The following is a 27891-nucleotide window of genomic DNA, read 5'->3' as shown; positions in this document are numbered from 1 at the left end:
CTGATAACATTTTATAAATGCCACTTTAATTTAGAAATAGCATGAATTATTCTATACATTCATTAATTAACTTAGTGATTAGGTCCACAACATCATGATTACATCCGAGCCACTCCCAATACAACAGATCTAATCAAATCAGCTGCTATGTACTTAGCCTCCTACAATGTGGGACAACTGCTACCACTGTGAATTTGAGCAATTTACAGTTGGCTGCAAATGTCCTACCAGAGAGTAAAGCTTAGGAAACTATGTTTTAAAGGTGAACCTTATTACAATAGATCAATGTGTTGAAACACACACACATGGAAAATAAATACATAAATAACCAGTCAAAAAGGAAGAAACTGTCATTCTGCACCTTAAGTGAAAATTATTAGTAATTTCCCCTAGAAGTTGAGAATGGAACGTTTCTGTTTAGGAACTGTTGTATAGCAACATGAAGAATATGATTAGGATAACAACTTTGATATACTAAAAATAAGTCAATTTAAGTAGCCTACAATGGTGATTCACAGGATGACTTACATACAATTGTATTCTAAAGTATTCACACCCTTCATTTGAAACAATGGAATTTGTTACGTATACAAAATGTGGCATTCAAACATATACACACACCCACAGTTCAGTCAAATGGAACGGAGTACACTAAATATATAACTGGTACATAAATCAAGTTTATGAAAAATATGTTTTAAATTAAATTAATAAAATAATACAATTGTTTCAAATGTTTCAAAATTCAATGTGAATTTTAGAGAAAAAATAGAAAGCCCACTGAATAAGAAGTGAGTTTAATGTCTAATGTTCATAGGCTTTCTGGTTCAGTCTAAATAGGTTCAGGGAAGAGAAGAATTCAAAGGATATATGTATAAGAAAATGTCCAGCATTATACAAATTGTATTGTTTCATTTGCACAAAACTAATTAACAAAGGCAGTTGTTGTCCTGCTTTTCGACTTATGACAATATAATGGTGTTATATCCTAGGTTCAGGGACTGTTTCCTTGGAAGTGATGACAACTGAGGAGGAACCACCTGCCTGTATTCCTCCCAAAGTCCTTCATACTGCTCTGGTAAGTCTTTGATGTGTGTGTAGCTGCACAGTGTATCAGAATGTTTTAAATTTTGAACTTCTAATGCCAAAAATATGTCTGAGATTCAGATGTACATGGCAGGACTCTGATCAAAACACATAGGCTTGTTGTTACTTACGCAGCCGAACAAGAACATGAAACAGTGTAAGTACAAATAGGACACCCATCACATACTAGACACCTTTCATAGTTTCCAGGTATACATTTCTTTTTTAATCTCTTTATGTATGTACATATATTTATGAGACACATTCATATTTTCTGTCACACCCACAGCTAGCTTATGATTTATTTATTTTCCACTGTTGTTTCTGTGTATAGAGTGGTTTTATTTTTAGGCACTGCCACATATGCTCAAGGAGCCTAATTAGTTCACATCTGGACCATAAAATGGGTACTTTTTTTTCTGTTTAATAATACATATAGGATTTGAGTAATATTCATACTACCTGGATCAAAGTATTTGCAGAAAAAGGGCTAATTGACTGCTTGTAAACATTATTTTGTATTTTAAACTTATAAAGATCTTGTGAAATTCCTTTGTTCCTATGTTGGACATTGTTAAGGTGGTATACCATAGTAACGTCACCGTAAAGCATGGTAAAACTATGGTAAATGCATTGTATAAACACGGGAAAATCGTGAGCCACATTCAGCGCTTCCATAAACTGGAAAGGAATGTTAGTACAGTGAGGGAAAAAAGTATTTGATCCCCTGTTGATTTTGTATGTTTTCCCACTAAATGAAATGATCAGTCTATAATTTTAATGGTAGGTGTATTTTAACAGTGAGAGACAGAATAACAACAAAAAAATCCAGAAAAATGCATTTCAGAAAAGTTATAAATTGATTTGCATGTTAATGAGGGAAATAAGTATTTGACCCCGTCGACTTAGTTGTTTTGCGCCATATCCCTCTTTCATGCAGGAGCCATATATTCAGACAGCAAATTTGATTTGACCAGCATACACAAATGACTAAGAAGACATAATTCTGCCAAGGGCCATTTCCGGAATGAGAACGCACCATATGTAATTCAAACTCAGGGAAAGATGACTGAACCCTGATGTAAATTTTCTGTCCTATTGTTTATTAAAACACAGTAACAGAATGGCTTCCCTTTCACTAGGCTATGTGTAACAGGGCTCTGTATGGTGATGTCAGCCCTCTTTGAATTGGGTAGAGTATATAAACTCCCCACATTATAGGACTGGCCTTTTGGCATAGCAAATGTGTTGTTCTGCTGGAGGAGCTGTGTGAATCAGAGTGCTGGGAGGCATACCTTAGATGACGGTTCAAATCCGAGTACAGACTACATACATTTCATATGTACAGTGAGGGAAAAAAGTATTTGATCCCCTGCTGATTTTGTATGTTTGCCCACTGACAAAGAAATGATCAGTCTATAATTTTAATGGTAGGTGTATTTTAACAGTGAGAGACAGAATAACAACAACACAATCCAGAAAAACGCATTTCAAAAAAGTTATAAATTGATTTGCATGTTAATGAGTGAAATAAGTATTTGACCCCTTCGACTTAGTACTTGGTGGCAAAACCCTTGTTGGAAATCACAGAGGTCAGACGTTTCTTGTAGTTGGCCACCAGGTTTGCACACATCTCAGGAGGGATTTTGTCCCACTCCTCTTTGCAGATCCTCTCCAAGTCATTAAGGTTTCAAGGCTGACGTTTGGCAACTCGAACCTTCAGCTCCCTCCACAGATTTTCTATGGGATTAAGGTCTGGAGACTGGCTAGGCCACTCCAGGACCTTAATATGCTTCTTCTTGAGCCACTCCTTTGTTGCCTTGGCTGTGTGTTTTGGGTCATTGTCATGCTGGAATACCCATCCACGACCCATTTTCAATGCCCTGGCTGAGGGAAGGAGGTTCTCACCCAAGATTTGATGGTACATGGCCCCGTTCATCGTCCCTTTGATGCGGTGCTGTTGTCCTGTCCCCTTAGCAGAAAAACACTCCCAAAGCATAATGTTTCCACCTCCATGTTTGACGGTGGGGATGGTGTTCTTGGGGTCATTCCTCCTCCTCCAAACACGGCGAGTTGAGTTGATGCCAAAGAGCTCGATTTTGGTCTCATCTGACCACAACACTTTCACCCAGTTCTCCTCTGAATCATTCAGATGTTCATTGGCAAACTTCAGACGGGCCTTTTGTGTTTCTTCCATTTGCGAATAATTGAACCAACTGTTGTCACCTTCTCACCAAGCTGCTTGGCGATGGTCTTGTAGCCCATTCCAGCCTTGTGTAGGTCACCAATCTTGTCCCTGACATCCTTGGACAGCTCTTTGGTCTTGGTCATGGTGGAGAGTTTGGAATCTGATTGATTGATTGCTTCTGTGGACAGGTGTCTTTTATACAGGTAAGGAGCTGAGATTAGGAGCACTCCCTTTAAGAGAGTGCTCCTAATCTCAGCTCGTTACCTGTATAAAAGACACCTGGGAGCCAGAAATCTTGCTGACTGATAGGGGATCAAATACTTATTTGCCTCATTAACATGCAAATCAATTTATAACTTTTTTTAAATGCGTTTTTCTGGATTGTGTTGTTGTTATTCTGTCTCTCACTGTTAAAATACACCTACCATTAAAATTATAGACTGATCATTTCTTTGTCAGTGGGCAAACGTACAAAATCAGCAGGGGATCAAATACTTTTTTCCCTCACTGTACATTATTATTGATCTGTGATTCAAATTGCCAAGAAAAAGAATAAGACCAACCTTGAAGCTATGGATTTTCGATTAAATCTGTAAACAATTTGAAGAAATGGAGTTAAAATCATTTAAACAGTTTTATTAAATTACTTTATTCTATATCCTCTGCTTATGTCTCTGGGCATTCCTTGTAAGTTCCTCTGAGGCCGATTTGCCCTGCTCTTAAATTCCATAACCCATTGCTAATGGCACAAACGCTCCTGTTAGTCCCACAATAAAACTGACCAACATAAATTATGTCAGACACAGAAACATCAAGCAAATTAAAGCAATGATAGAATAAAGTAGCTTCAAACCTTTCCTATTGACACACCTATGTTATTACAGCCATCAGTTTGGTATTTTTAATGCAAAGTCATTTACTGTCATTAAATTGTTTTTTGATTCACTTTCATTGTATGTAAATGAAAGAAATGTGATATGTCAAACAAAAGGCCAGCATCAAGTATTGGAGCTGTACAATCTTACACATCAAAACTTTCACAAGTGCTTCAAGAAAATTAATAACTAGTTTTACTTTGAAAGTAAATTATACAAAAAAAAACAAAAAAAAAATTTGTTCACATTTGGTACAAAATCTTTCACGCATCTGGCCCAATATCCCATGACTGCGACACAAAGTAATTGTTTTTACAGAACCCTGTTAAATACATAATACTTATTTTCTCATTCAATAAAAACAATAATTTCGATTTTGTTCCTGGGAAGATGAAAGCAAGAAGCTGAAAATAGTGAATGCTGCACTTCAGTGTGTTTATTTTCACATTGTATGTACTGTATTCTGAGATGCTCTTAATAGCTATTTGCATTCAAAGCAGTCAACACTACTAGTAATTTAAAGTTTTTTTTGATGTTTGAAAATCAAAACAAGACTGTACAATGTTTAAGAGATCAAACAAATCTTCACATTTTAGGTGTGAAGCTTTTTGTGAAGCGTATCGTGATGGGGAAAAAAAATGTATTTGTACCTAGATGAAACTGCTTGTTTAGACAATGTATAGACAATGCTGCTTCCATTTTTGGGGTAGTCTACTCTTTGTTTTTCCTAACAGGTTAGCAAGCCCTCAGATATAAGTATTTCCACTTCCTTCTCCTTGCTCTTTAAATGTATTTATTTTGCAGCTCATAACATATTTCAGTGATCACAATCATAACTCAACAGTTCAAGAAAAACAGGAGTGAGATTTTCAATATTTAGTGCATGCACTGCTACAGTATACTCAGTTATAGAAACAGCTAGTCTTGTACTTGCCTCATGATTGCAAACAAAAATGAATGTTCAAAAATAGCTCCTAGGCATTCTTAGTGAGAAAAAAACAAGAAAAACTTTCAGTTAGATATACAAGGGTCTTCATTTTTATATGTATATATATCACCATCACCATCAGTCTGTATTGATCCACTGCTGGATGTGGATCAAGATGTTTCTCCCCAAGATGTTTCCACAATCTACAGCTCCTCTTTTCCATCTCATGCCTGCAAGTGTATGATTTAATCTTCCCATCTTCTATGTGGTCGTCTTCTAGGTGTTTTTTCATCTCTTGGGATCAATTCAATAGCTTCCTTTGTGCATCATTGATCTGTTCTTCTTGCAATGTGTCCAGCCCATTGCCATTTTAATATTTTAATTGATGTCACATATTTTGGATTGATATTAATTTATTTTTCTATATCTTCTTGTTATTCCAAGCATACATCTTTTCATGCTCCTTTGTGTCATATATATATATACACCGATCAGACATAACATTATGACCACTGACAGGTGACGTGAATAACACTGTCCTCAAAGTTGATGTGTTAGAATCAGGAAAAATGGGCAAGCGTAAGGATCTGAGTGACTTTGACAAGGACCAAACTGTGATGGCTAGACGACTGGGTCAGAGCATCTCCAAAACTGCAGCTCTTGTGGGGTGTTCCCGGTCTGCAGTGGTCAGTACCTATCAAAAGTGGTCCAAGGAAGGAAAAGCGGTGAACTGGCGACAGGGTCATGGGCGGCCAAGGCTCACTGATGCACTTGGGAAGCAAAGGCTGGCCCGTATGGTCCGAAATTGCTGAAAAAGTTAATGCTGGTTCTGATAGAAAGGTGTCAGAACGCACAGTGCATCGCAGTTTGTTGCGTATGGGGCTGCGTAGCCACAGACCAGTCAGGGTGCCCATGCTGACCCCTGTCCACTGCCGAAAGCGCCTACAATGGACACGTGAGAATCAGAACTGGACCACGGAGCAATGGAAGAAGGTATATATATATATATATATATATATATATATATATATATATATATATATATATATATATATATATACACACACACAGCTCTGGAAAAAATTGAGCCCACTGCAAATTTGTATTAAATCAGCATCTCTACATGTATGGCAGCTATTCCATTCCATTCATATTTTTATTTGCAATTTGGGAGAAATGTTGTCAGTAGTTTATGGAACAAAAATGTTCATTTTAGCCCAAAACATACCTATAAATAGTAAAACCAGAGAAACTGATAATTTTGCAGTGGTCTCTTAATTTTTTCCAGAGCTGTACGTTTTTAATTTGTTTAAGAAAAAACCAAACAAAGCAATGTATTTATAATGCTCTTGCTTAAGAAATAAAGAACAGTCTGATTAGAACTTGAGCGACTCTGAACAAATATCGTTACTCAGTTAGCAACGCGTTGTGACCTCTATCACTCAGATATTTAGAAACACAGAAGCTTCGGCTGAAAAACAACTCAATCGCATCCTGAACTCCACTCTACATGTGTCCTTCTCAGTACCGGAGGAGCAATGAAAGAAAACATGAAATGTTTAAAAGCAACAGGAATTCACAGCCTCTTCAGACCTACTGTGTATAAAATGAATAACGTAAAGAAGCCCACTGAATAAGAAGTCAGTTTAATATCTAATCTTCATCGGCTTTCTGGTCCAGACTAAATATGCTCTGGGCCAAGAAGAATTTGAAGGATAAATGTTTACTACTTAAGCTCCAGCATCTAAAATAGTTCACCAAATGACTTATAAAAGTCCTGAGAAGGTTGACATTTAACCAGTTTGTACCTTACAAAATATATGTCCTGCTGCCTGTGAATAGCAGATGACCTTGTGCTGTCTCATGACTGCATCTCTTGAAATCCTCCTCCTTATGAACTCCACTTAGACATCTTTGAATGGAGGTTCATGAAGCGCAATGTCACTGACACTTGTGAAGATAATGATGATTATGTAAGAATGTCCTTTGTGTGTTCGCACGCTTTGGGACATAAGATGTTAGCTTAGATGTCCAGGGACAGGCACATCCTACCAAGGTCAGAATTCATCTTCACTAAACCCTTGGGTGCTTTCAAAGGCAATTCAGAGACCAAAAGACAATAACTCCCTCACACTTTAAGCTGTTTAGTCATGTGGAAAATAAAGGCACGATCTTAATTATAGAGGAAAATACCGGAGATGTCCTCACTCTTAATACACATTTCCTCTAATCGGAAAAATGTACAGTATTATTAATGCAAGTAATTCTACCTGGTTGTGTATTTGATTATTATTGCTACTGAAAATGCCTTAACCAGCAGCTTTCAACTTCCACTGTGACCCCCCCAGGTCCATTGAATGGTTCCTGTTTGATACAGAAAAGTACAATGGCAGGATGAGAGAGAGATTGTTGCGCGGCTGAATGGGGAGCTGAAACCTGACCTAACTCATAGGGCTCATTGTGTGGCCTCGCTGTGATCAGTGCCTGATTGCACTGGAATGAGAGAGAAACCTCCAGGACTACATTATTCATTCATTATTCAGCAGCAGTGCTTACAGAGACACAGCGAGAGAGGGAGAGGGAGAGAGAGAGAGAGAGAGAGAGAGAGAGGCTGTTAGGACTCGAGCGAGAGAGAGAGAGCGAGCGCGCTCAATGTCATCCAAGTCAAAACTGCTGCAAACACCAGCACTGCACACCCACAGCGCAGAGAGGAAGGGGCAGCGTCTCGACCCTTAATGCAGCTTTCAGCTTCCCGAGCAGGCTTCCCAGCACACTTTTAGCAGACTTTCATTGGTATTTTCATTTCCACACACCAAGGAAGGTTTAACTGAGCTTGAGGAAACTGGGACTGCCCTTCACTTGCCTGTCTGGAGCTTATTCAATATAATGAGGTACGGTGCTGAAGTCACATAATGCATGGGCTCTTTTTTCATTTCTAAAGGCATAACTCAATGCTATATAGTGAGCAAAACATTGTGTCTTTTCCTTTCTGTTTCTGATGCTGAGTTTTCAGAGTAAAACTAGGGAGAGGGGTAAATTAAGCATAGTGCTGGTTTTACATAGTCAAAAGTTTATCATAACAAATGTGAATGCATTGCAAATATTGTATTATGGGCAGCCCAGTGAATTTATAAAGAAGCGGTTTGGTCATAGCTGGATTTTGGGAAGAGCTGTCCCAAAGGGGTCACTGGTATAGGAGACTGCAGAGGTGTTTTCTTACTTGCAGTGCAATGTGGAGCAATTCCCATGCATTTACAAAAAGAAAAGTGGACTTCTCTTAAAGTGGCATCAATAAGATTATTAGGGTCTTCATTTTATCAGACTATATATCTTTATAAAATAGGAACCATGTCCTTTTCAATCCTTAAGATGGAATAGTAAAGACATTATTCAGATCAAATTAAGGACTTTGTTTCTAGCAAGATGTTTATCTTAGTTTATTAATTATTTTACTACTTGAATTTTCCTCTTTGACATTGATACTCCTTGTCTAAGAATGTAATAAAAGCTAAGTTTAAGGGATTTATTTTTCAGTCACTTGGGTTATCACAATTATAGCATTATATCAAGAAATTATGAGTCATGATTTTCCTTAAAAATCTTTCACCTTAGCATTAGTCTAAGTTTGCACCTACAATTTGTTATCACCATCAATAAAACCTTGAAAAATAAGCTTAGGGTTTCAATATACATAGGAGAAGATGTACAGTTTAAGAATAAGATTATTAAAAATGTCACTATATCATGTTTTATCGGCTCGAGAAACGTTGGTTACTTAATTATTATTCAGGGGCGTCAGTGAGATTACAGGGGAAGTACAGAGAGTAAACAAGCAATCGACTCCTTTGAAAGCCACAAACAGAATGGGCTGCAGTATTAATGAGGAAACATTTGTTGGTAATTTGAACCAGTTTATTCTACTAAAGCTACAATGTAAAGCAGACTGGTTTGAGAATCAAAATGCAGATCTCCAGTGCCTAAGATTAGGAGACACAACGGTTAACTCCTTTGAGTGAGACTGTCCTGGTTTTGCAAGGTAACTTGTGGGAAGATTGCCATATTTCATTTATGATACCCTTGTATAAATGAAACAACTAAGTATAATGGACTTCACATGCAATTACTTCACACGTTACTTGTTTGTCTTAGTGGAGTGAGGGATCTGAGCATGCTGACTGTGCTGTCAAGGGCTACAAATGTATTTTCTGTCACCGCAGTTGTTTTATAGGGCAGAAGAGGTGTTGAGATTTAATGTAGTGAAGTATTGACATTCCTCATTGATTGAAACGGTAATGGAATTTTACAGTTGCCATAACAGAGGAAAGTCATGGGGGTGGTGTATACAGAACACTGTATTGAATATGCACACGCTAACCCCATCAGCGATTAACTCAAAAGGAGAGGGTCAATTGCTTACAAATTGGAGGCAAATTGCAGGGTGTTATTATATATGAAAATATGCATACAATTGCACTTCTCACTAGCAGAAAATTGAGCTAATAAGATGATGTGTCAAGTTTTGTATTTATGTTCAGTACAGCAAGCATTGCATGTTATGAACTGCAACGCTATAGGTTTTGTGAACTGCAGATTCAGCAGTGCAGCATATTAAATGGTATAGTGCACTATTAATGGATTTTTTTCAGCCTTACAGGTATTAAGTGTAAACTAGGTATAGCGGTTTTGTCATTTTGTGTGCATGCATTGGATCAGAGTCTGTTTGAGATATGTCTGAGTTATATTGGAGTAGACAGGTTCATTACTGCTCTTGACTCATTTTACCTCTAATGACCTTGGTAGGGATATTGCTTTAATCTGTGTAACTAAACCAATCTAAACAAACTTTTGACCAAAAGAAAAGATTGTGGAATATATAAGTTGTCCAGTGTGAGTCTCCTGATTGGATAGTCATATCATTGATTTAATACAGTCCAAATGCTTCAGCACTGTAGTGACTTATCTCAATATATCAAAATAAATAAATACAATCTGGCGGCAAAACAAGCAGAAATTAACTGGATAATGGGAAGGATATATTTGCTGGTATGTATAATGTTTTCCGGTTGGATTTTCAAGACCAGGTTGCTTGGCAGACCTTCTCAGAATGCTAAAACAGGGGAAAGGGTGAAGAATGGCACGTAATGATCAGTTGCTGTGTTTTTCATTTAGGGTCTGATAGCTGTTTGCTGCCTCATGTCGTTTCTTATTTTCCATTTGGCGAGAGGAGCCAATGTCTGGCTCAGCAAAATAATGAATCTGTTGAAGCCACAGCATTTGTAACAGCACTGATAGCAATTTCATGCACAGTAAAAAGAAATGCTTGCTATATATCACTGCATTAATACCCTTCTATAACCCCCCCCGTCATAAAAAAAAGACATTAGACTATAAATATAAACAGCACTGAAGTAGTTGTCTTCAAAAATGAATCTATTACAGTTTAGGCTAATGTGTCAAGTACATTTACTAATTACAGATGGATAACTAGGTCCATTTACTACACAAATTAAACAGATTTGTATCTGCATTTTCCTTTATTTGTCAATTAAGTTAAGTTATTAAGTTATATAATTCAACTAGTTTTCTATGCTTCACATATCAGACCCATCTGCTTCTCTTTCCACTGATATTCTTGCATCATAATAAATCATCTGGCATATTTAATTGCTCATTAAAATGTATGATAGAAGAAAATGACACCATCCATAAAAGTGTTCATGATTGCAAAACAATTTGACCATATTGTTTGAAAGACTGGTAGCATTTTTCTTTAGTTATTTGTCCAGCATCTTAACAGAAAACTATCAAATGAATCCACAATTATAGTCTTGTCCTAATTTTAGGGGATTGCCCTTCTACCAATGATATGTGCTGATACTTTATCACTCACCTATTTCAATATCCTCCTGGCTGTGTGCAACCTAATCATTAACAAGGACAAAATAAAACAATCATTACCATTAAACCGGCCTTGTAGAATACATGAAAACTAAAATTATTTAGTTTTGGTATTGAAGATTGAATAGTCTATTTTTTCAACATCAATACTTTTGAATGAAATCTCTGGTTTTCAACAGACCAGGTTTGATAGTCATGGCAAACAAAGGTGAGAGACTATATTTGAAGCAAGTAGGGGTTATTGACCTTTTGAGTCAACTTCTCTAGATGTTTATGAATACTACTACTTCATCCAAACCTGTGACATGCCTTCTGGTATTTCTTCCTTCCAAAACTTGACAGAAGGCAAATGATAATGTTGAGAATCCAATAGTATACTCAGTAGTCTTGATTGTAAAGGCTACACAATCATTTATAAAGGCTGGACATCCATATTGAATTTGATATCTCTTCCATGGTATGATTGGGAGTTTGTTGATAGTCTTCATTACCAGCTTTAACTTCGTGTAAGTCAAGGCACTGGAAGTTATTTATCCCTGTACATGTGTGCCTTTTAAAATGTGACTTTTCTTAGGTGATTTTTTCTCTAATCTCTCGAGGGTTGTGGATCGTTTGAGTGAGTGTGGAGTTTATTTTATGGCACTGTGCTTACATGCAAAGCAGTGCTCCAATGTAGCTTAGATGGTGCATTACAATGTCTGGTCACTGTGCCTGAATAGTTTTGCTAGGCCAAAGCCACAGCGGGAGTAGGGACTGCCATTTTTGATTATATTTTCGGATGATTGCATAACCCTTGTGATTTTTTTCAATATTGTTGTCAAACATCTGGATTTCAAAATGAAGCTCATTGCTTTTGCTCTATATTAAAAGGTAAAAAATGCTGACTAGCAGAGAGTGAAATTGATGGCTTTATCCTCAGCTGCCAAAGGTCCTTGAATTTCTACACTGTGGTACTGGAGAAGCTGCAATCATGATAGGAGGGTGAGAGGAAAATGGCTGTTAGACAGGGAATAAGATGCATGCTGCTGTTGATCATGTGTATGTATCTGAAGTGCAGGATGTGGTACAGTGACAGAAGTGGAAGTGGCCCCAGCCCACCCTGTAAGCAAGCCAAATGCTGATACAGTGGTACGATTAACTGGACAATCCACTTGACATTTCATTAATACTACACAAGGAATTTCATTGTGATGTGAAAACTCTAATGGCATCCTTGTACTTTTCCATCTGCAAGCCCCTTACTGTTAGATTTCCAGAAGGACTGCTAGAATGGGGGGAGAATTTATGTTGTTGACGACTTAAAGATCTTACAGTCCTGTACTAACAAATATATATGTCACAACTAAAAGCCATTTGCAAAAAAGTATCCCTAGTAAAAACAATTATTGCTATCTAGATTGATTTGTAAAAATGCAAATAAATCCAAAGCACTATGCAATAAGGTTGCTGGCACTGATATGTGGATTTCATTTTTGAAGATGTAAATACAGTATATGCTTCAGCTTAATGGGAGAGTATCTTAAAGGTATGCAGGTTAATTGAATGTAAATGCATAAAAATAACTGATATCAAACACCAAAGATGATTACTAAGTCTTTCAGCATTCTGTGGCACTTAAGAATGTACATTAAAAATGTTATGTACAATTCACTGTAAGTATAACTGCTGTTCCTTTAATTTAATTTAATTTCCTTTTTTTTTCTAGAAACTGTTTATTGTATTCTCTTTGTATGAACCACCATGACTTAATTAACTAGAAGCCTGAAGTGCACTGGACTCAGGTTTTTACCCAGATCTTTATTATTGCATTTGCATGAACCTCAGCTTGACATTTCCCATGCAAAAACAATGTATGCCTCTGTAACATTCAGAAACTATACATTCCTTCTGTCTGTTTTTAATTTACATTTCTTAAAATGAAGCAGGTGTTCATAAATCCAAATTTCTCAGTCCTTCTTGCACTGGAAAAATATTTAACAAGTAAATTTGTTTTGCACTGTTAGTTAACATTAACATCATCTTGTACCAATTATCCATGTTTGAAACTATGTTTTCTAAAAATACTTCTTCAGGCGTGCTGTATAGGGTTAAATGACAACCACCAATTAAAACATTGCATTAGCCAAAAGAGAACATCCTCTAGACATGGCCTTGAAAGTGAAAATGTGAATGCAAGGCAAATGGGTCTCTTATCTGTGATTTCCTCAGAAAATCCGAGATGTGTATTTCCCACCCTAACCAAGGAATGCCAACAACGGACACAGAAGACAAATTAGGGAAATCCCAGCGCTGTTAATGACACAGGAGTCAGTGTAACTATGTGGAGTTAGAGATTTGAAGGAGTGTGGGAATTACATGCAAAAACAGGAAATGGTTTCTCTTGTGTATTCTTCCCAAAACACTGTCTGAATCAACTCTCTGCTAGATTACAACAGGAATTCCTCTTTGACTCTTCTGCAGAAATTGCAAGTTATTTTGGCTTATACCATTATTACTTTGTTTTTGTTTTGATTGAGGGTGGATGGATATAGAGTGATTGTAGCTTTTTCATAGCATGAAGGAACTCAGTCGATAGCCTGCTCTCAGATTAAGAGGAACAAATGTATAGGTCCCACTCAAAAGGGTTATGTTAAAAGAGATATTAGTTTTTAAATATACTTGAATATGTATACTGTATCATTACAGAATATAGGTAAACAAATATAGTCCTTAAAAAGTAATGTTTAATGGCGTTAAAGGTACAAATACTTACAGGGTTGGTAACAATAGGAGAAAATAAAAGAAAATAAAAAACTTCCACGCTAGTTTGGTAGGATTTGAATGCTCACATGTATGCAAAAATGTCCCTACTGCTGTTTGTGGATATACAAATTATCCAAGTATACAGTTCTCATGTAGCTTTTGGTGGAAATATATATATATATATATATATATATATATATATATATATATATATATATATATATATATATATATTTCATATACAAAGAACATTTACATTCAATTAATGGTGATTAGGGACATTGTGTTTGAATGAAAGTGTTGAAGTGTCTTAGTGATTTGTGTCTGGTTGATTAAAGTTAAATTAAATTGATTCCTGTCTAAATTGTTTTTCAAATGTCCTTGCTGGTGTGGCATGTTGTTAGTAGTTAATAATAATACTGTGTGATTATATTTAAACTAATACATAGAATGATTTATATGGAGTTGCATATAACTGTATGTTAACATCAAACATATAGTAGGTCTAGACCAAATCAAAACTTTTACCAACCTGCCAATCACATGCAACATGCCTGTACCCTGTCGCAGATTAATTTATTGTCAGAAACTGCTGCTTATAAATCAAAGCGGTAGGTCACAAATTTTGATTTGGTGTAGGCCTTCGTTCAATCAGCTGGAATTTGAACAGCATTATGTAGGCTGGATCAGTATTGAACAAACACTACCATATATGAAAAATCAGTATGGTATATTAAACAATAATTATTCAGGTATATGAATAACTGAATAATGTGGTTTCTTACATCACAAAATGTTCAGTGAGAAATTCTAAACCATTGAGTAAAGGGAAGTTTTGATGTTATGCTGGTTCAAAGTGAAGGGGAAACAAATGCAAGAAGGAAGATTTCCAGGGTTTTCAGTAAACAGGAATGTGAAGGAGGAGAAGGGGGCTGGTTCCAGGAAAAAGATACAATAAAACCAAGAGGTTAACGCCTAGACCGACTTAATTGGTTTGCCCCGAGAATTGTTGGAGAGAAATCATGTTTCTTCCATGCAGACAAGAATTTGCTCAGAATGTATAGCATCAAAAACCATTTTAAAACAGTGATCAAATACTTTATCTTGTGTATCTTCCAAAGAAGTGCAATTGCATCATTTTCAATGTGATCCAACAAAAAATGTTGCAGTTGACAAAATGCCCTTCTTTTTAATTACATTCAAGGCAGAGCTAACTACATTTATTTAAAATACCACTGCAACCTTTTCCCTGTTAAAAGACCCTTATAAAAAGAGGTTTTTTGATATATTGTAAACTGGATAATAGATTTGCCATTGTATTAATGATTCAATTATAATAATGTACATATCATTAAAAAAGTAGTGTGCCCAGGGATAAATATTGTATTAGTACTTAATAATAATATAAAGAGATGAAAAGTGTATGTTTCTTTCCAGATAGTTCCTTGGTACACTTTCAGAGCCCAGTAACTGCCTGTGATGGACAGAATGGGAACAGGGTAAACACGGTCTGAACTCTCCTGAAATGGCTGAAACATCTGTAAGATAAACCAAGTTTCTATCTGCATGAAAATAAGAACGTCCTGTAATTTCTTATCTGAATTCAATTTTGGATATATCCGTCTTTTATTATTCGTACTTTAATCCCCAAAAAGATTCAGTTGGATCTGTGCTTTCTACAACTATTGGTAATGTATAATATTACTTGCTTATGTTAGATTAACATTAACAGGTGGCAGTTTTGAATTACTGGTTACATTGAGGCAGAAATGAATTGGTTGTGTTGATTACGTTGTTGATTTTGTACTATGTGATCTGTATGACAGACAGTGCTATTGCATAACTGAAATATAAGGAGACTCATTTATTATGCCCTTTTAAAGAAATCTAATATTTTGGGGTCATAGATTACGTTCAGTGTTTTAAACCAGGGAAACGCTAAGTGCTACAAAGGATATCACAGCTGAGCAACCTGGTTCAAGTAAATGGATTGTTCTAGAGGTTAAATATGGATGGATCTTGCTACCCAAGCCCTGCACTGCAGCACCCCTGCTGAAAGCTGCCATTTGTCATTTGTTACCCCTCATCGGAATTCCCAGGGCTGGACCTGATAAACAACCCAGCCATTAGTACAGGTTGGAAGGGCTGTTTTTGTGATGTAGGCTGCCAGCAATGCTTTTGGGCATTTCATTAAGGACGTTCTTAGGACCCATCTTCAATCAATATAAATTGTATCCGTTTTGAAAGCAGTCTTTGTTGACAGTTTCTATTTCACATTGTCTATAACAGTGGACAGATAATAGCTTTGGGAGGTCTCTTGTTAACTCTTGGTACTCATTTACAATTTTAAACAAGAAAAGTAAATGAAAGCCACAAATGTGAAGGATGCGCCCTTGATATTTACAAAGTTTGGATCGGGAAAAAAGCAGTAGAACATGTAAGCTATATCCTGAAGGTGTATGTGTGTTACTGTAACACCAACTCCATAGTAATCCAGAACCCTGTTTCAGCAATATAAAGAACGCAAAGCATATCATCTTTTCTTGTCATAGTGCCTCTTTTCTGGTTAATGTAAATCTCCCAGGGATTATCTTTTGATCACTTCCTGAGGAAAAGCAGCCACACTCCATGAAAAAGATAGCACATTTATGGCACATTAGAACTTTAACTCTGGAGGAGTTATCTGATTGTCAATCCTGAGGCAGTGAAGGAGAAAATAGCTCTGGTTCAGCTTCAAGTGTTTAAAACTGGGATACAGTCCTGGCAGAACTCTGTCCCTCAGCAAGGTCATACTTGGAGAAACTGCTCTTGTTTTTCACTATCTAGATTTGGAAGCCAAGAGTGGTTTGAGCTAAAGCATCTTATTCAGGGAAATGGAAAGCATTCCACAGCATTTCTTATCAACTCGTGTGACACCAAACAACTGGAAGAATGCAGTTCAGCAAAGTTTGGAAGGTGTCCCTTAAAGGGTTAGAAATAGACAAGGAGCAAAGTCAAACTGGTTGAAGTCTGTTTGCAATTTGTATTTTCTGTAGCTCCCATTGCTATTTGATTGCAAGGGTTTTTAATAATGTTTTTGGAAGATTTAAAGAGAAATGTTTTGGTACAGTAACAACAACAATATAATGGCACATCACTATATCTTCATATTTCTTAGCAGCCTATAGTTTATATATAAATGTGTGTGTGTGTGTGTGTGTGTGTGTGTGTGTGTGTGTGTGTGTTTGTGTGTGTGTGTGCGCGCGTGCATAGGGATCCGAAAAGTACACAACACCTGCCTCAAAGATTTCCTATCAGGAAGAAGGAAAGAGAATTTTCTCAAAATGGAGATTGTGTAAACTTAAGCTAATTAATCTTGAGAGCTTATTCACACCATCTAAATAAAGCCTTGTAATCACACTCCAAAAATAGGATTCTGAATGGGGCTGATTAGCAATCAGTTGTGTTCAATGTTTTTTTTGCTGGTGTCTTATTAAGTGAGTGTTGCTAGCATACTTGTGTGTTTGTTGTCTTTGTTTTATTTTCCCAAAAATGGTACATCTGACATATGTCGAATCTCTGCAATGAGAAATATTTCCTTGTATGTAGGAAGTTAAAGAAGCAAAAGCCTGGATCAACTGATCTCACAATATGGAAGTTTGTCAGGTAAGAGAAAGAAACATGAAATATATAGTGTAGTCTTTTTTAGATGGTGAATCCACACATACACGCACAAAAAGTAAAATAAATTTTTAAGAATGTAACACAAACAGAAAAGCCTACCACAGTCAGAGAAGAATCCTGTGACCTCTTGTTTGACGTGTATGCTACAGTGGTACATTAATTACTTTTTTCAAGCTGTCATGTCAGTTACTGTAATGCACTGAAGATTAAAGCACTGATAAAATTAGCTTTCTTTTGGAATTCGTCACATTCAGCTTGTAAAGCCTGATTTATGGAATGCAGACTCAAAAAGTATTGCTTTGTTATGTTTCAACCATTTCTCCACATTACAGTATACTTCCACAAGGAATTCTACATTATACCATATATAATGTGTATATATTTTTGAGATAAGTGGAGCATACTTCACTGCCCCACTTTTCATGAACTGTGCAGAAACCGTATCATGTGTGGATAAGTCATTGCACCATTAACAGAGACAATCATTTTGAACAAAAGATGAATGCTCTATCAAGGTTTTTCAACAAACGCATTAAAAATAAAAGTAAAATTACGTATCTTTAAAATTCAACTCAATACAAAAATCCATATGTAAGTTTGTTTATTTATTTATAATCTTACTTTATTATAATCATATTGTACATCTCAGTATAGGCTTGCATTCCCTCTATTGACAATAATAACAGTAAGCTTTCAGTTTATTTTATTTATGGTGTCCATGTGTAAGTTTGTCTCCACTTCCCCACATATTTAGTTTCTACCTCTATGTGTAAACCAATAATGTAATTAGGAGGTTTGCATAGACAAAAACATGTACATGTCTAGCTGAGAAGAAATACTGAAGAGGTTTCATAAGACAAGCACTATCTCTTTCACAGTTCAGCCTTCAGCCAAATAATGTAAGGGGCTTTACATTGCCAAGGAATGTGTTTATTTCAAACTCCTGTAGTCAAGAATCCAGGATACATTTATACCCCAATTAACAGCCCAATTGAGCCTTTGGATGCAATATTTAGCTGAAACATTAAAATCATGTTTTTTAATGTTAGTTGTATTTCCCTATGTTGGTGATGTTTGATTAATGTATGCAATTTGTGAAACATTGTCTGGTTACAAATTTGCACAAAATGTATTTTAGTGTAATATATTTTTACATCTCCCTACATGGAACAATAATGGCTTCACCTGCAGGAAGTTCCAGAGAAAAATAAATAACTGTCTCTGGATTTATATTGCTCCAAATTTTAATCCCAGAATAAATATGAGTAATAAACTCCCCTTTTCACAGTGACCTCCTCCACCCCGTAGCAGCGCCAGGATGCAATCTCGGGTGGGGCAGAGAAATTCATGAATGGGCCGAATTATAATGACTGAAATATGCTGTTTCAGTTTCAAAATGTGTTTGTTATTAGCTATATTTAGCCTATGTTATATACTTACTGCGTAAACTTCGAATAGGTGTAAGAACAAAATTACATGTTTGCGAAGAAAACACCTGCCTCCAATGAGTGATCATTTGCAATTGGTCAAAAATATCAGTGTGTGTTAGTACACAAACAACTCCGAGCATAGTGGTGATTGATTACAGTTGTGCGTGGTTTTTGAACAGTCAATATGAAATAATTTTTAATAAATGTTTGAATATTTTTACATATTAACCGAGAGGGAAACATTTTCAATTTGTTTGTTTTTTCAAGAGATTCTAAGATTGAAATAACATTTTTGAAGTCTCATTGTAGGGTGGGCCAATGATCAAATTGGATGGTCAGCCCAATCATAGAGCAGCTAGTGCATCCACTCCAATGCAGCAGCTCCTTGGCTCTTAGGGGGTGGGGGGGTTCTGACAGTCTTGTCCTCATGCCAGGATGTTGTACCTTCAGCCAAGTGGGTGAAGGCTCAAATGTTTCAATTGTCAATCCACTCAAATGTTTTCTGAAGCTGCTGAACAAATTATAACTGACAGCCATCATATGCAGACATGGTTACCATCCTCTGCTGTAAGTCATTTGAAGTGGGATTGATTGTACAAATATCAGTATAGACGTTTTATTTAAGGGCGATATTTATCTGAAATCTGAGGGCTATAGATGCCTGTTTGATTTTATGTAGCATTTTTTTATTATTATTTTGGGGTTATTTTCTAGGACTTTTGGACTTTTTGGAAGTCACAAATTCTCAGTTTAACATTACACCCAGTTTTCTGTATCAGGAAAATATTGTACCAGTACCATACTATGTCATATTGAAATGTGCATTGGATGTGTATTGACTTGCTATGGTTACATTTTATTATCTTGAAACCTTAAGAAAATAAATCCATTTTGCATTAAGTAATCAGTTAGAGGTTTTTTTATTATATAGGCTGAAGCTTTAGTAGATTCCTATTGCTGCCCTTTCTGCATAGGTTTCCAGGTTTTTTCAAGGTTTATTTACTGTGCTCTAAAGAATGCTTAATGTTGCACAAAGCTTGTGTGCTATTACATTTTTTTAAATAACAGAGTGGCACAATAGAACTGTGTAGACCACAATAGATTTACATTTTGAACATTTTGTTTTCTGTTATTTTTTTTATTTTTTACTGAAAATAATGATTGTGTCTGTCAGCTTCATTGCAACAGTAAGTGGGGTTTTCATTGTAAAAATGTAATTGTTTTGATGTGAATTTTGGTGGTAACATTCAATGTAGATAATAAGATTCAAATAAGCATTTATAAACAGTATAAAGTGCAATTCAAATAAAATCGGTTGCTGTGAAGGCAGGTTGCGGGTTTCAAATGCTATACAAATAGGTCCTGGAAAAGAGCCTTTGTACAAAATGTAATTTCCTACCTATGAACCTTACTTAGAAACTATAATTTCCGCCACACACTGTTCAGCTGTCTCAAATATATTTTAAGAACATTTTATTTTTATTTTGGGAGGACCCAGAAGTTAAATTAAAATCAGGTTCTGAAATGCCATAGAGAAGCATTCAAGCTTGTCGCTCAAAATCCTCTTAATTACATTTCACGCATGCATAAATAAACCAAATTGATGTGTACTAGCTTTCATGCCACACAGACTTGACTATTTAATTAACTGATCGAACACAAGTCACATATCTAATAACATCTGGGCAAAGCAAACTATTCCAGCAGCTAGCTGGCATACCAATGTTTCTTAATCCTCTTTCAGATTGACATTGGCTCGAATATCATACTGTTTGAAAAGGGAGGAAGAAAGGGGGATTTGGACTGGATTTCATCTGACACATAGTGACCCTGTAGTAACCTGTACTTTTAATACAAAATTAGCTGGTTCCATGCCAATAGGCTTCCTATTTATTTAGTGAATGCTTAATTCTAAGCCATGGCAACTTGTGTTTTAAGTTTTTAATTGAAAATAGAGCACAGTATTTGGGAAAGGCAAGGGTACTTTGCTCTACACTATTCTTCATGTTATCTTTAAAAGATAACTTCTTCTTTGTCATTGTTTTCTTCTTCTCAGGAATCATACCTATTCATATATTTGCACTGCATACTCCAGACAAATACAGCTTTTGCTTAGGGTGTATATTTTGGGGAATCTGACTATTAAAAGAAAACAGAATACCAGAAAATGTGGATTCCCAGAAGACACTGTGGTTCTTAGTCCATGTTGAGTGAATTCTGAGCAGGGAAAGATTCTTTGCCGCAGTAATTGCTGTAGCTGGCGACATCCCATTTTGGCCCTATTTCAGTTAGTGACCCAAGACGACTGCTAAGAGTTTTAGCAAGGGCATTCTGAGTTACATTCCTATAACAGAATACAAAAAAGGTACTTGCTCAGCAGAAATTAGAAACCGTTGTTTACCCATCAGAAACAAGAATGTCTAACTATGTATATTAGAGACTGATGAAGCAGCCTTACAGCCCAGGCAGATTAAAAGATATTGGGAGTAAGCTAGCAGATCGGTGGCTTCACAATGTGTCTGGATCAGCCCAAAATTTTGATGATTATCAGTCTTGTATCCATAGGCGTCTTGTCTGTTCTTCCAGACATTATCATTTCTAAAAGAATGTTGATAATTTCTAATTTCTAGTTTCTTTTAAATATTTACATGTATAAATCTGTAAATCTGAATTGCACTGTTTTGCAATTAACGAAATTCTATCAGTGCTGAGTTACTGGTTTAGTCCAGGGCTCCCTATGAAAAAAATGTCTTCAAAACTCCAAAGTGGCATGGAAAGGTCACTGTATCCCACAAGGGGAGCATTTGAGAACTGGGAGTGAGGAGATGGAGAGGGAGAGGGAAGGATTAGGAACTCAACAGAGAAGACTTAAGTGTATTAACCCTGTGTAGTCCATTGATTTGGGAGCTGCCAGGTTGAGTTTATTTTCTTCAGAGAATAATATTATACTGATTATACTCAAAGTAAATGTACTAGAAGGGCACTACAAGTAAAAAGGAGATTATAGGCTGAACAACTATTAACAGTAATCAAGGTCAGAACCTTGTGCTTTACAGTTTTCATATCCCCATTGTTGTCATATCTCCAGTTTTTCTCCAATATCTGTATTTTGCTGTGCTCTTCTAATGCTGATTGTGGAAGTTGCCATGTTTGATAACCAAGTGCATGTGCTCTGAACAGTTTCTAAATAAATCAGTTGTCTCATGCTATGATATTGTTTTGCAGCAGGTCCCTCTTTCATGCAGGAGCCATATATTCAGACAGCAAATTTGATTTGACCAGCATACACAAATGACTAAGAAGACATAATTCTGCCAAGGGCCATTTCCGAAATGAGAACGCACCATATGTAATTCAAACTCAGGGAAAGATGACTGAACCCTGATGTAAATTTTCTGTCCTATTGTTTATTAAAACACAGTAACAGAATGGCTTCCCTTTCACTAGGCTATGTGTAACAGGGCTCTGTATGGTGATGTCATCCCTCTTTGAATTGGGCAGAGTATATAAACTCCCCACATTATAGGACTGGCCTTTTGGCATAGCAAATGTGTTGTTCTGCTGGAGGAGCTGTGTGAATCAGAGTGCTGGGAGGCATACCTTAGATGACGGTTCAAATCTGAGTACAGACTACATACATTTCATATGTACAGTGAGGGAAAAAAGTATTTGATCCCCTGCTGATTTTGTATGTTTGCCCACTGACAAAGAAATGATCAGTCTATAATTTTAATGGTAGGTGTATTTTAACAGTGAGAGACAGAATAACAACAACACAATCCAGAAAAACGCATTTCAAAAAAGTTATAAATTGATTTGCATGTTAATGAGTGAAATAAGTATTTGACCCCTTCGACTTAGTACTTGGTGGCAAAACCCTTGTTGGCAATCACAGAGGTCAGACGTTTCTTGTAGTTGGCCACCAGGTTTGCACACATCTCAGGAGGGATTTTGTCCCACTCCTCTTTGCAGATCCTCTCCAAGTCATTAAGGTTTCGAGGCTGACGTTGGCAACTTGAACCTTCAGCTCCCTCCACAGATTTTCTATGGGATTAAGGTCTGGAGACTGGCTAGGTCACTCCAGGACCTTAATGTGCTTCTTCTTGAGCCACTCCTTTGTTGCCTTGGCTGTGTGTTTTGGGTCATTGTCATGCTGGAATACCCATCCACAACACATTTTCAATGCCCTGGCTGAGGAAAGGAGGTTCTCACCCAAGATTTGACGGTACATGGCCCCGTCCATCGTCCCTTTGATGCGGTGCAGTTGTCCTGTCCCCTTAGCAGAAAAACACCCCCAAAGCATAATGTTTCCACCTACATGTTTGACGGTGAGGATGGTGTTCTTGGGGTCATTCCTCCTCCTCCAAACACGGCGAGTTGAGTTGATGCCAAAGAGCTCGATTTTGGTCTCATCTGACCACAACACTTTCACCAAGTTCTCCTCTGAATCATTCAGATGTTCACTGGCAAACTTCAGACGGGCCTGTACATGTGCTTTCTTGAGCAGGGGGGCCATGAGGGGGGCGCTGCAGGATTTCAGTCCTTCACGGCGTAGTGTGTTACCAATTGTTTTCTTGGTGACTATGGTCCCAGCTGCCTTGAGATCATTAACAAGATCCTCCCGTGAAGTTCTGGGCTGATTCCTCACCGTTCTCATGATCATTGAAACTCCACGAGGTGAGATCTTGCATGGAGCCCCAGACCGAGGGAGACTGACATTTATTTTGTGTTTCTTCCATTTGCGAATAATCGCACCAACTGTTGTCACCTTCTCACCAATCTGCTTGGCGATGGTCTTGTAGCCCATTCCAGCCTTGTGTAGGTCTACAATCTTGTCCCTGACATCCTTGGACAGCTCTTTGGTCTTGGTCATGGTGGAGAGTTTGGAATCTGATTGATTGATTGCTTCTGTGGACAGGTGTCTTTTATACAGGTAACGAGCTGAGATTAGGAGCACTCCCTTTAAGAGAGTGCTCCTAATCTCAGCTCGTTACCTGTATAAAAGACACCTGGGAGCCAGAAATCTTGCTGATTGATAGGGGATCAAATACTTATTTCCCTCATTAACATGCAAATCAATTTATAACTTTTTTGAAATGCGTTTTTTGCTGTTATTCTGTCTCTCACTGTTAAAATACACCTACCATTAAAATTATAGACTGATCATTTCTTTGTCAGTGGGCAAACGTACAAAATCAGCAGGGGATCAAATACTTTTTTCCCTCACTGTATATAGGACTACTTTAATAATGATGTGTGAAAATCATGGTCAAACTTTTTACATGAGCACTAGATTACCAGAATTAACATCTGGAAAACTGTGTTCATATGATATGAAACATGCTGAGTTGACAGCTGATACCAGGATTATTTGCCAGAAAACTAAATATTTTGGAATTCTCTTGCTACCCTCATGTAAACAAACAAAATGTAGCTGCAAAACACTTGAGTTTGTATGCAATATCATTTCATTCGACTTCTGAAAATGAACTAGGCTTGAAGCTAGTTTAACAAAACAATTCTTGTACAAACCCAAAATTGTATTTTCATTGTACCAGTTTTTATTAAGCAATGATATGTTTCTGTAAATTCATAGTAATGCTGAGACGCTTTGCTTTGAGCTGTACCTCACATAACTTAATCTAATTTTTGTCACTTTCAGTTAAATCATGCACCTCTTCAGATTAACCATTAAAGGAAGTTTAACAGCCTTCCTGTTCTATATAAGGCTCTTTGGGCTTTGGTTAAAAAATGACATCTGTTCTCTTTGGAGAATGCCTTTATATTTTGTTTTAGTTCTAGGTTAGGAAGAGATAGGTGGTTTCATCATGAGCTACGCAGAGCTGTGTCCTTTGAATTTTCACTAGTGGTAAAAGCCCCTTTTCATCTCCCGGGCATTGACTCTTTTGTCGGCTGCTTAAGGAATGAGCAAAAGGAAAAGACCCGCACAGCCATGCAGGTTTTGTGAACAGTATCAGACACACAGTCTGTTCCCAGCAAAGAGCAGGGCAGGAGGAACAACCAGCCATGATCTCTTTCTGGATGATATTTTCTTACCTCACGGTAGGCCTTACCTGTCATGTATCCTGTGTTATTGACAATAAGAAGCAGAAGTACTCAGAAGTACTTTTAGATTAAAAGTCATACGTTTTGTGATTAAACTATTTCAGTCACATTATGAAAATTGTTTCACATATTTTTGAAAAGTGAGTGTGTTACATGATTATGAGAATTAACATTTTTTCTTTACATTTTAATTATTTTATCGTTATATTTGTCCTTCCTGTACTCCACCTGCAGAGGTTATGTTGTGCTGCAAATGCTATAGCAGAACTTACTTTGATCTCTCTTAATACATTTAAGACTTATTTAAAAACTCAAGCTTTCACAATTAGTTTTTTCTTATATTATTGTATTAGGTAACACAATCTTGACATATAGCAGTAATAGTTATGTGAGTTATTCTGTATGTTCTATCTCCTAAGAATGGTTCCTAACCTTCTTTTTAAAATTAGGTACATCAGTCTTTATGACTATGGACATTTGATAACTGTTTATGAGAGGCCTCTTACCACCAAATCTTTGTACTTCATCTTAGAAAGGAATTTAATGAAAGGTTACTAAACCCTGTGAATTAAAACCAGTGTAAACCAGTTGTCAATAACTGTCTGTGAGAATTTAAATTTAAATTAAGTAAATATGCATCAAACTATGATATTGTACTTCATCAAGGGATATGTGAGGTCTAATAATTTTCCTAAATGTTATTTAGTAATAACTTTAGGTAAAAGCATTGCAATTGATTAATAAGAAAAGGTATCAGAATGACTATTACATGCACTAAGAGGGATTGTCCTAGAAAGATTGTGTTGAAGTGTAAAGAACTGAAAGTGATCCTTAAATCTGGTTCTGCAAAATAATATAGAAATTATTTAAATTATTTAAACTACTATGGGACTGAGTAGAGTAAATTGAGGGTTTGCTAAATTATAGTCTATATAAAAAGTTTTTAGGATTGAAAAACTTGAACTGAAAAGTGTCAACAAACAGGAGAATGTTAAATGCAGAGTACTAAAAGTGTTTATATACATGTTTGCAAACAAGCCCATGTTAAAAACAGTAGTTTCACATGACACAAAGGTTTGTTTTTGTTCGTTCTGCTTACAATTAGAGAGACCATTAAAATGTGCAGCTTGACGATTGAAAAGCATTCCACACAGAACAGATTTAAAGTAAAAAGCACCCTGAGGCAAAGTTTTATTTCTTTTTTTAGAAGCTCTCGTTGCCACTATGACAGAAGTTTTTGCTTCTAGGAAATGGTGGCTGCAGGCTGATTTGCATTTTTCTTCACAGCTGTATTCATGTAATGTTGGAGAATAAAAAAGGGGCATACACAATCTGACCAATGGGATTGTTTTAAAATGTAAATATCCAAAAGCAGGGTTCTCTTCAATTTGAGCTTTTCTAATGATAGATTGTAAATAGCACTTTAAGTTACTATTATGTATATTAATGGCTAATTCTGTAGAAGTTACCATTTAGTGATGAAGTTATAGCAAATTAACTAATTTCACTGAACCACTTGCAATTTAACTTATGCACGTAATGGATCCTTTATTTTGACATTTAAATACAGCTTCTTCCAAGAAGTACATTAAATCTAATACCAGCAGTCACAGCAGAAGCAATGTAAATACATCTGTGACCAGTCCATTATATTTTTAGAGCTGAAGTTGGCAGTATATAATTATTATCTGAATATTAAAGATTAGTATAATATATATGCTTAAAATGTTAACATCTAAATATCAAGAAATGCATTGTAATCTCAATTTGCATGTCCCACTATAGTTTTGAATGGGCCTGGTTAGAGAACTATTACATAAGAGAATCATGTTTTTGGCATTTAAGGTGAACATAAGATTGTTACTGATCAATTTTAATGTAATTTATCATTCTTGATGGTAATTCGTATTTCATACTTAGTTGAGTTTTATTAAATAAACCAGTATATGTAGGCTATAGCTGTGGTAGGTACAGGTGTTAACTTTGTTTTTTATAGCATTCTACAGGAATAGTGTTGTCTGCAACTCTCTCACCTTAATAGCTGCATGCTGAGCCATAACAAAGGTAGGAGGAAATTCAGCACAGGAAATCCAGTTGATCTGGAAGTACAGGCAGAAAAACACTTGGAAAGCCACTTTGCCAGTAATTAAATTAAAGCTGCACGTGTAGTTGTTTGCGACCATGTTCTTAATTGTTATACCTGTTTGTGTGAAGGTCTGCGTCAGACTCTGTCTATTGTGTTATGTGCTAACAAACAGGTGGAAGGTCATTCTGAGTTCTTATTTTTGTTTGGGTTTTGTTGAGTGCAGGCCCTTGGATGTGGAAAGAAGCACATCCTTTCTGGCCAGGTCTTCCTTATTGTGCTACCAGGATAAACAAATCAGCTGCTTCCTCCCTTAGCTGTATTTTTGTGAGCATCAAGGAGCATACAGTAAAGAGTACAGTGAAGTAAACACCATTCGTAGTTTGATTTGGTCATTCTACAAGACACCAGGTTCATTTGTGAGCCTTGGAAGACATTTGTGTCAGTAATCCTGCGCTCTCATCAAGCAGTAGTCACCAATAAAATTTGTTTTGTTGTCTCAACATGGTAATCCCACCGCAAATTTAGCCAACTAATGGGCAAACTATCAGACAAATTGAACACAAGAGGCCAGTGAATAATGAGCATGGAGACTCCCTTAGATTGAATTAAATTAGTCTCAAGCCACACTGTTTAGGCATATTGGAAAAAAATCATGGCATCATGCTTTCGAAAGTTTCTCTTTTGTGTAGATGGAGTATGCAGTGTGGTCTGTCTACCATTGTCTCCAGGAGAAATGGTCATTATGACAATCCTACCTTAAAACAAAATATATATATGCCATGCACGATTTTCACAGCAGTGGAAATATAAGAAATAGTGGTGCAACATGGCCAGAATACAAATTAACTTGATGGGTCTTGTAATTGAGGAGGTGACTTTAATTAGGTAGCAACCGTGCATGAGTTAATGAGCTCAGAGTGTTAGAAAGG

General features: G+C 36.5%; 1 protein-coding gene across 2 annotated transcripts in view; it reads left to right on the top strand.

Annotated features, from left to right (window-relative positions):
- The window catches only part of palm2akap2 (PALM2 and AKAP2 fusion), a 135465-nt gene that overhangs the window by 69032 nt on the left and 38542 nt on the right, over window positions 1-27891 (top strand). For both annotated transcript variants that reach the window (XM_066711044.1, XM_066711043.1), the window contains exon 9: window positions 993-1078. In XM_066711044.1, the coding sequence (XP_066567141.1) occupies window positions 993-1078 (86 nt within the window). The remainder of the gene's footprint in view (window positions 1-992; window positions 1079-27891) is intronic.

The sequence above is a fragment of the Amia ocellicauda genome, chromosome 8, assembly GCF_036373705.1.
Source record: "Amia ocellicauda isolate fAmiCal2 chromosome 8, fAmiCal2.hap1, whole genome shotgun sequence".
Taxonomy (NCBI): Eukaryota; Metazoa; Chordata; class Actinopteri; order Amiiformes; family Amiidae; genus Amia; species Amia ocellicauda.
Note: the sequence above shows the minus strand (reverse complement) of the source record. Positions and strands in the feature narration are given on the sequence as shown.